We start from the raw sequence: 9,647 nt of genomic DNA on the forward strand, positions 1-9,647 counted from the left end.
AGTATAAAATATAACACAGCGTCTACACACAAGTATAAAACATAACACAGCGTCTACACACAGGTGTAAAATATAACACAGCATCTACACACAAGTATAAAATATAACACAACGTCTAAACACAAGTATCGAATATAACACAAAGACTACACACAAGTATAAAATATAACACAGCGTCTATACACAAGTATAAAATATAGCACATCGTCTACACACAAGACCTTAAAAGTTATAAAAACATGTTTGTACACACAGGTGGAAGGAGAGGTGAACACAAAGACTACACACAAGTATAAAATATAACACAAGGTCTACACACAGGTATAAAATATAACACAGGATCTACACACAAGTATAGGAAATATCAGAGCTGAAGGAAAGGCCTGCAAAGTCAGAGCTGACACACAAGTATAATATAAAACACAGGGTCTACACACAAGTAGGGTAAAATATAGGCCTGGAAAGTCAGAGCTAACACAAGGCCTGGAAAAATGAAGGAAAGGCCTGCAAAGTCAGAGCTACACACAAGTATAATATAAAACACGGAGGGTCAGAGGTGACACACAAGTATAAAATATAGGCCTGGAAAGTCAGAGCTGAAGGAAACACACAAGTATAGGAAATATAAGTCAGAGCTGACACACAAGGTGGAGGGTAATATAAAACAAAGTCAGAGCTACACACAAGGCCTGGAAAAATGAAGGAAAGGCCTGCAAAGTCAGAGCTGAAGGAAAGGTCTGGAGGGTAACAGAGGTGACACACAAGTATAAAAGGTAACAAAGGTCTACACACAGGTGTAAAATATAACTGGAAAGTCAGATCTACACACAAGGTGGAAAATATAAGGAAAGGCCTGCAAAGTCAGAGCTGAAGGAGAGGTCTGGAACACAGGTGAAGGACTACACACAAGTGAAGGAAATATAACACAGGGTCAGAGGTGAAGGATAATAGGCCTGGAAAGTCAGAGATGAAGGAAAGGCCTGCAAAGTCAGAGCTGAAGGAAAGGCCTGCAAAGTCAGAGCTGAAGGAAAGGTTTGTAGGGTCAGAGATGAAGGAAAGGCCTGGAAGGTCAGAGGTGAAGGAAAGGCCTGGAGGGTCAGAGATGAAGGAAAGGTCTGGGGGTCAGAGGTGAAGGATAGGCCTGGAAAGTCAAGAGTTGAAGGAAAGGCCTGGAAAGTCAGAGGTGAAGGAAAGGTTTGGAGGGTCAGAGGTGAAGGATAATAGGCCTGGAAAGTCAGAGCTGAAGGAAAGGCCTGGAAAGTCAGAGCTGAAGGAAAGGCCTGCAAAGTCAGAGCTGAAGGAAAGGTCTGGAGGGTCAGAGGTGAAGGAAAGGTCCGGAGGGTCAGAGGTGAAGGAAAGGTCCGGAGGGTCAGAGGTGAAGGATAATAGGCCTGGAAAGTCAGAGCTGAAGGAAAGGCCTGGAAAGTCAGAGCTGAAGGAAAGGCCTGCAAAGTCAGAGCTGAAGGAAAGGTCTGGAGGGTCAGAGGTGAAGGAAAGGTCCGGAGGGTCAGAGGTGAAGGAAAGGTCCGGAGGGTCAGAGGTGAAGAAAAGGCCTGAAGGGTCAGACATGATGGAAAGACCTGGACGGTAATAATTGAAAAGGTATAAATGATTATTAAGGACCGGGAAAAGTGTCGGTGTATTCATATTAAGCCTTGTGTTTGAAAGCTTAATAATCTCTCCTGAGTGTTGAGATCCCCCTTTCTCCCACCTCTGCCCATATAGGATAGATATTTCTCCCACCTCTGCCCATGTAGGATAGACATGTCCAATGTGGAACACCCATGGAGGATAAATCTATCCCACATGACTGCACTCGGTGACCTCAGTCGGCTATCACAACTGACTCAAACCGACGAGTGAATGCTTTGTTTGCAGGTTCCGTAATGCGCGACTGTAACATCACAGTTAACATTAATTATAACAATCCTTGTCCAGTGAACACAAATAAACGTCGGAGGATCATCTATGACTGATTCTGAATGAACACGCGTGACACTCACACCATTGCAATTTTTCGCGCGCATAAACAATTGACGTCATTATAAATTGGGAAATCCCCTTTTTGTCCATGACATCGCGGCAAGCCTACCCTACCTTAATAAATGATACGGAGTTAAATGTTGTTCAATACAAGTATTTCCATGTATCTATCGGTAAATAAAATATTTAATTTCTAAAAAATAAATATTTCAAATGGTTATTCATATTGCGTTTGTAGTCTGTCATTTTGCTCTCGCGGAAGAATGTAGAATTTTGGAATGGTGAATGGTGATATTCATGCGCCATTCAGACACTTGTACCGTGGGATTTTTGTTTTTTTTTTTACGTCGTGGCGGAAATAATGGGGTGGGAGAAAAATAATCAACCCCTACCCTCAGAGGATGTGACAGAGAAATCTCCAACCCGAGCGGTGATTTTTGTTGTTGTCTAACCCGAGGCTCTCACCCTCAGGGTAGGGGAAGATTCTATTAATCTCACCCTAAACGGAGTGATTGAACATTTCTTCCTTACCCTCGGCGTATGAACAACGATTCCCACGCCTCAAGACGTTTCACGCGTCGTGATTTAATGTTACACATAAATTAGTTCTTATGTAACATACACTAAAACGTCAAATAAAAATGAAATAAAATCTTGATACTTTTATATACACATATATATAATAGTACATTACGATAACAGGTTTTTCATGTTTGAGAATAACACAAGATTTTAGAAGTAGACGGATAAGTGTATGTGTGACCTCATTTAAGTAGTTCCACTTCCGGGTCACCTCAGTGATGTCAAAGAGCACGTGTTGCTTGTCTCAACATTAGGGCGAGACAAGGAAATCCCATACTGGGAAAAAGCGTGGATTTATCTGTCCAGGGTAAAAGAATCCCGAATCCATCTAAGCGATTAAGTCGTATTACAATGATTGCTTTAGATCTAAACCTTCGGATCACCATAGACTATCAGTTATTGTGATACCCTGATGTAAATATTTAAAAAAAAACACGCAACTTAAACGTTTAATAAATAGTACTATTGAACAATATGTCTTTATTTGCAAAGTGTTAGTTAACTTCGTGCATTGGACCATCCATCTTCAATCTTTCTGAGATTTTTAACAAATGTCATTAGACCGCCATGTATTAGGGTACCCTAATGTACACAAAGTTGAAATGACGGCAGTTGTCAGTTCGATCCCTTATATCATGTGTGCCCTCCTCGAACAACTATGGCGTCTCTACTTCTGCGTGGCAAAAATTTCATGAGGACATTGATTGTCAATAGAGGCATGTAATTTCAGTCCACGGTAAGTGCGTTTGCCACTTGGCGGAGGTTATTCAGGATGGTTTGCTTGGTTCCGATCTCTATCAAATTCATTCCACAACTGTTCGATATGAAACAAATTGGGGCTATATGGAGCCAATCAACAGGGACGATGTTCTGGGTTGCAAAGTTCCTATAAACTATTGCAACGTGTGGCCTAGCGTTATTTTAATTAAAGCACAATAGGAGGCATCAAGATCTCGATAGCGTACAGCCGTTAAATCCCCGTTAATTATCACTAAAGGTATCTTTAAACCATAGGAAATGCTCCCCAAACTATAGCCAATCCGCTCCCAAATCTGTTGTGTTCCAAAACACAAGCGTCTTCAGGACGCTCTCTACGACGCCGATACACATGTTAACGGCCATCTGATCGAAATAACGTGAATCGACATTCACCCATAAAGAGCAAGGACCTCCAACGTCTCGTAGGGAAACGTCTGGGCACTTACGACGTGCTCGACGTTGAGGTGTCAGTGTCAAACGTACTGGTGACGTGGGCATCAATTTGCCTCTCGCAATCTATTTTAACACAGTTTTAGGGTGGATTTGACGGTGTCGGCTGTCGTTAACCTCCTGTCAGGCAAGTGGGCAAGCCTATTGAACTGATCTTGACGTCTCGACGTCACACTTAGACGTCCGGATCTCGGTATCTCATCAACATTAACCGACTAATCTATGATTTGTGAAGTGAGTAGCGACCTGCTGTTAACTGCCTCCTACCTTCAGCAATGCGAGAACCCGCCCTGTCCTCTATAAGGTTAGGATAGTCGTGTCATATTTGTATAACAATTATTGATTGTAAATCTATTGGCGACCACTCGTCTTGGTGATAGTCAAAAGCTGACACTAGTTTAAATGAAAAAATACACCTGTATTCAGGCGCACCGGATGTGGATAAGTTTTTTGTCACGGTCGACGGGTTTTTAACATTTATCGTTGGATTAGGTAAGGTACCCTAATATTCCTCTTTTTATATAACTATGTATATAACACAAGATATTTTACAATGTTAGGTATGATTGTATAAATTCCTATTGAATGAAGACAGTAGGTTATGTCAAACAGTTATTTCTGTAAGACATTAAGCCTTGAATGCAATCAAATGCCATTCCTTATTGTAGGTCGGCTATATACGAGGAGTGCAACGGCTTAAAGATCAAAGTATGCTGCGAAATGTGTCCCCATCGAATATCGATGACTGATGAAAAATCAGTGACAATGATGAAAACGTTTCGATCTCACCATCGTATAAATCTCGCGTTCTCGGAATGAACGATCGTAAACGAAAAATGAAGCCTAGCAAAACTTCGATATATAGGCAGGCAACCGGGTTACTTTGATACGTAAATTCGGTTTTATAAACGAGTCATAGAAGTTTTCATTTTCTAAGATTCATAAAATCCCATATAAAAAGAAAAAAAAACAAATTTAAGATCCTTTTTATACCATAAAAAAGCTACATTTTGTTCTAAAGTTTTAAAGTCAAAATATGGAGGCAAAATCAAAAGGATGAAGACATTTTGTGTTACACCATTTTCAATCCATGTTATAACATCACAATCGATTTGTGATTGGCACAGCCAAAGAAAACGCTGAAGAGTATATCACACTTGTGACATATACAACACTAATGCATGGGCGAATGTATCAGATAGGAAGTCGATTATATAACGACGTGGCCTTGACGAGATGAGCCTTGTCACCAATAACTTTCCGTAAGTTTCCGATAAAAACGCGCTTCTACACCTTTATAACTCGTGTACTTATCTAGGCAGCTACTACCCTGCACACGCACACGTTGAATTTCAAAGTATAGTGCACTGTTTCCGCATCATAACTTTCTAATTTAATTGTTCACTGATTTTAAAAGATCGTAAAATGTGATTTACGCTGGTAACAGGTCATAGCTTTTAGTCACCGCGACGTAAATTACGAGTCCATTCACTTACCCATGGCCCATTATCTAAGCCGAGTTGACTTGTCAAACGGCACAGAAAAAATATGGATGGGCAAACACAGGGCTTATCAATATCGGGCATCTTCGTTATGCCTATGGCTAACAACACCAATAAATTACTGCAGGACTGGCTAGATATTTAAAGTTAAATTCAAACTGAAAGTAATCTTTACAAAAATTCAGAAAACTATGAAAAAATGTTCTTTATTGGGCCACGCATGATTGAATTCTCTGTATGACTCGTTGACTAGTGTTTCGCTGAGTGTTATTTATTATCTTAACGGATCAACACTTGAAAGGTGTGTGTATTCAGTGTTTGTTTCTTGGCTTTTAACATCTGCCCAACCATGACACAGTAAAAATGACAAGGACGCCATTTTGACAACAAATCATCAATTTTACATAATTTCAATTTTTTGCGGCCTGCAAAAACTTAACAGATCTAGAAAATGTCTGTAAGACAAAAACACACACACTTAGATGCAATCAAGTATCATAGTTTCATCGATTTGAGAAAATTTGTCAAAAATGACCTTTGACTCTGTAACCTTGACCGACCACCTTTACATACATTTATATAAGGTATAGATCATGATATTATGATACTATTGGGTAAATATGAACCAATATAATAAGACGCTCTCAAAATATGACAATGATTTAGAACAGAGCACGACGCACTTGCACGGGAACGGGCGCACACGAGGAAAATGGCGCAATGAATCAGAACAGGACGCGGCGCGCGGAACGAGGAGACGGACGGACACGAATAAAATGGCGGAGCATAAAAACTAAATGTTTGATCATTCTTAGAATAATATTCCCGGTGGTAACATGTGGACTCCGTCGAGAAATTTGATGACCTAGTCTTAAAATGACACGCTTCCCTCGTTAGATAATAGGTAAAATTCCTCATGTGCAAACAGATTCCATAACCAAATTGCCATTATTTTTCATCACTCAGGTACGACTTTTGACTCAAGTTATTTAAATTTGTCAGCCGATTTGGAGATACAATAGAGGAAATGGGTGATCTCAGGATATCTTAGGTTGCATGACACGAAGCTCCAGTGAGCCCCTGGAATGTTGTAGCAGTTCGTCCTTCCTTCCGCATTGTCCACGCGCGCAACGGCTCATGGGACATCTACATCATGTATTTAAGAAGTAATAGATAAATAAAATAATAATATAATGTCCATGATCAAAACATTAAAATGCTTTGGAGGCTAAACAAGTCATCAGGGAACGCTTTATAATGACTATGATACCGAAACAAGTATACGACCAACACTTTTTACATCATCCGCCTTTTTCGTCGACCATATATCTTATTTTCAGTTTGACTTTTCCATTTCCTGACAGTATTATTCTCGCTTCTCAACCTATGCTGTTTTGACATTTAAGACAGCCCTTGTGGATCGTTTTCAATACATATTTGTGAGCAATGTACGTTGAGTGTCATCACATTGGGATCCCTTTATGCGATAGGAAGTTCAATTTAATCAATGTCCCGTAACATATGTACTAAATTTTGATGTTATTTCCCCGGTTCTCGTTTTGATAACGCGCCATTACCAGAGTCTTTCTACAATTCACGTAGCGGGTGCTGTCGATGACTCGGACGCTAACCTTTCCGAATTATCTAGACTATCGCCGTGTCGATTCTTTGTTAAAATTACTGTTTGGTTGATAAATTCATGAATTTCAATGTTTTCTTTATCTGTCAACTGGGTGTTCCTATCAAGATAGCCTTTTCTAAGTAATCTGATTGCGAAATATAGCCTTTTATCATGGAAATTATCTCAACATATTTTTATGGCAACAAAGCGCAGACATCACAGAAATCGTGACGAACAGAATCGAGTAGCGGAGGTAACAGGAATGTGTATGTTATTATGTATAACATTATGATTCAAATATTACTTTCTAAGTTTCATCTTAATACATATCCAACAAAGATGTCTTACATCTCCAAGAAAAGGAAAAAAATATTTTCTTTTGTGGAAACAATAAAAGGTAGATTAACAAACAATGTAAAATGCTGATAAACTCTTCTCTAAAAGTACAAACAACTGTATATCAGGTTTTAGTATCGTTGCATTGTATATTGATGTTGCTGATTAAAGGATAGACAAATACATGTGCATATAAATCTTAAAAGCATCTTGGCAATTTAAAAAAACACACATTAACAATTACAATATGCATAGAATCACGCGACGCGATCACCCGCTATCTGTTGTAGCTCATCTCAAAAATCTGAGACGTGTTGATAATTAATGTAAACATAAACCATACGACTCATATCATCTCATCGGTCCTGGGGGTGCTTTCTATACAACATAATTATGTTCGTTTAGTAAGTAATCACATCAACAAAAATTTAGGGTTAAAATGTTATCAGTTTTAGACATGTTACCAAAAGCCAATTTTCCTATTATAATAAGGTGTTCCCCATCCTTAACCCATCGGATAGTATTCGTGATTCTTTTTATCTCACGATCTGACACACAATCCCCAAATCCACCCTTCGTCGTGCCTCCTATTCCCCCAATAGCCTTCACGAACCCCTCCTTCAGACAACTATAAAAATGTACCTTTAACGTAAAGGGCCTTGTAACCTAAAGCTGATCTGCCAATTCGATCCCTACTATCACCAGGGACGTATATATTAACTGCTATCACGTGGTTTAAAAAATCAGATCCTCCCAATTCGACCTGTTTTTACAAAGTACGGTCTGTCAAGTGATTGGAGACAAGCTGAAATACCATTGAAAAACATCTAAAAAATGCACACAAGCTTTAACGACCATTTGACTAGACTATCGGCCTTGACGGTCCCCTGAGGTAAGCAATATTGAATATAAATGTTGTAGTGTAAGCAGATTTCGAGTGAAGAAATTGCGACAATAATGATGGTAAGATTTTAGTGATGTAGTTTAAGCCCTAAGGGGGTCAGCCAGTGTCAATATATGCAACCCATCAAAACTGTCATCCTATACAAATAATTCTTGGTTATTTCTAAAGAAAAAAAAACACAAATTTTTTCTCAAAAGTCCAATGTAATTAAGGGGTTGCAGGCCCTGTATTTGGTACACTGCACATCATGTTGGTATGTCCTAGTTTTATTGCAAGCAAAGCTAATGCTCAAAACAAATTTTTTTTAACAAAGGGCAATAACTATAAAATAAATGGGTTGTTAGCCCGTATATACTGCACATTCTCAATGTATGACCAATGCATACATTACATTGGTCTTATCTCAGTATAAATGCTGGCCAAGCTATGCTCCAGAAACAAAATTTTAACAAAGAGAAATAACTCTGTAATTAAGGGTTTGTGGACTCTGAGTATCATCTTAGTATGATCAGTGTATACATAAAGTATCATTATCCTAGTTAAAATGCAAGCAATTTGATGTTGAAATTTTAACAAAGGACAATGACTGTAATTGAGGGGTTAATAGCCCTGAGTTATATTCTGGACATAAAAGGATGGACAAAATACAAGATGGCCACTGTGACTCACACTTCAAACATTTGACAAGGCCAAGAAGTAAATATACATCATTTGCATCTTTCACACCAGAGGAACTTGAAAATACTATGTTTCCTAAAAATGAATTTTTTCATGACGACCACCATGTTGAATTTCTGACTGAATGGAAAAATAACAAGTTGGTTGGGACCATCTCAGATCCCTTCCTGGTAAATTTCAACTCCATCCTTCTAACAGAAATTTGAGACGTTTTATATTTTTTTTTATACTGTGGCCATCTTGGATTTCAGATTAACCATAAAAATCACTTGGTTGAAACAATCTCAGGATCACTTCAAACAAGTTTATCTAAATACCAAAGGTGGATCTTCAGGAGAAGAAACATTACAATATGAACGGTTTACGATAGGTGCATGGCAAAAGTCGACAGACAAAATTCAATGACTAATGGTCTACCTGGACCTTGGGGTCTGATGACCTAATTAGAAAAAAGATTTGATATCAATGTGACAGAAGTGATTAAAGGAGGATATAGAGCCAATATCAGTTTTCAGGAAGGTGTATTCTTGAGCGGTGCACTCCACTTGGACTTGGATACTTTCAGGTATGCAGCGCAATCAAAAGGAATAGGCAAGGAAAGGTTAAGATCAAGTGTTACCAGATAAGTGGGTTACTTAACTTTTTTGTCAAACTAGTTTCGCCTCCGGTCAAGGCTTCATCAGGTGATTTTACACCAATTCTGCACCCCTGAAGTACTTTCTTAGGGGTTCAACTTATATTATTACGTATTCATATGGACAAAGTAGTAACAGAAGATAAACCCTTATTTTAACACTATGATATCATAATATACACAAACAAACACACAAAA

At 38.8% G+C, this 9,647-nt stretch overlaps 1 protein-coding gene across 1 annotated transcript; it reads left to right on the forward strand.

Moving 5' to 3' along the window:
* Window positions 1-967: 967 nt before the first annotated feature.
* LOC132554333 (FACT complex subunit SSRP1-like) lies at window positions 968-1,591 on the forward strand. Its single transcript, XM_060218639.1, has 2 exons — window positions 968-1,121; window positions 1,182-1,591. Exons 1-2 carry the CDS (start codon window positions 968-970, stop codon window positions 1,589-1,591), a joined length of 564 nt encoding a protein of 187 aa, XP_060074622.1.
* Window positions 1,592-9,647: the final 8,056 nt, after the last annotated feature.

Source organism: Ylistrum balloti, unplaced genomic scaffold (assembly GCF_031769215.1).
Source record: "Ylistrum balloti isolate Yb309-2 unplaced genomic scaffold, AGI_CSIRO_Ybal_v1 Utg370392, whole genome shotgun sequence".
Classification (NCBI taxonomy): domain Eukaryota; kingdom Metazoa; phylum Mollusca; class Bivalvia; order Pectinida; family Pectinidae; genus Ylistrum; species Ylistrum balloti.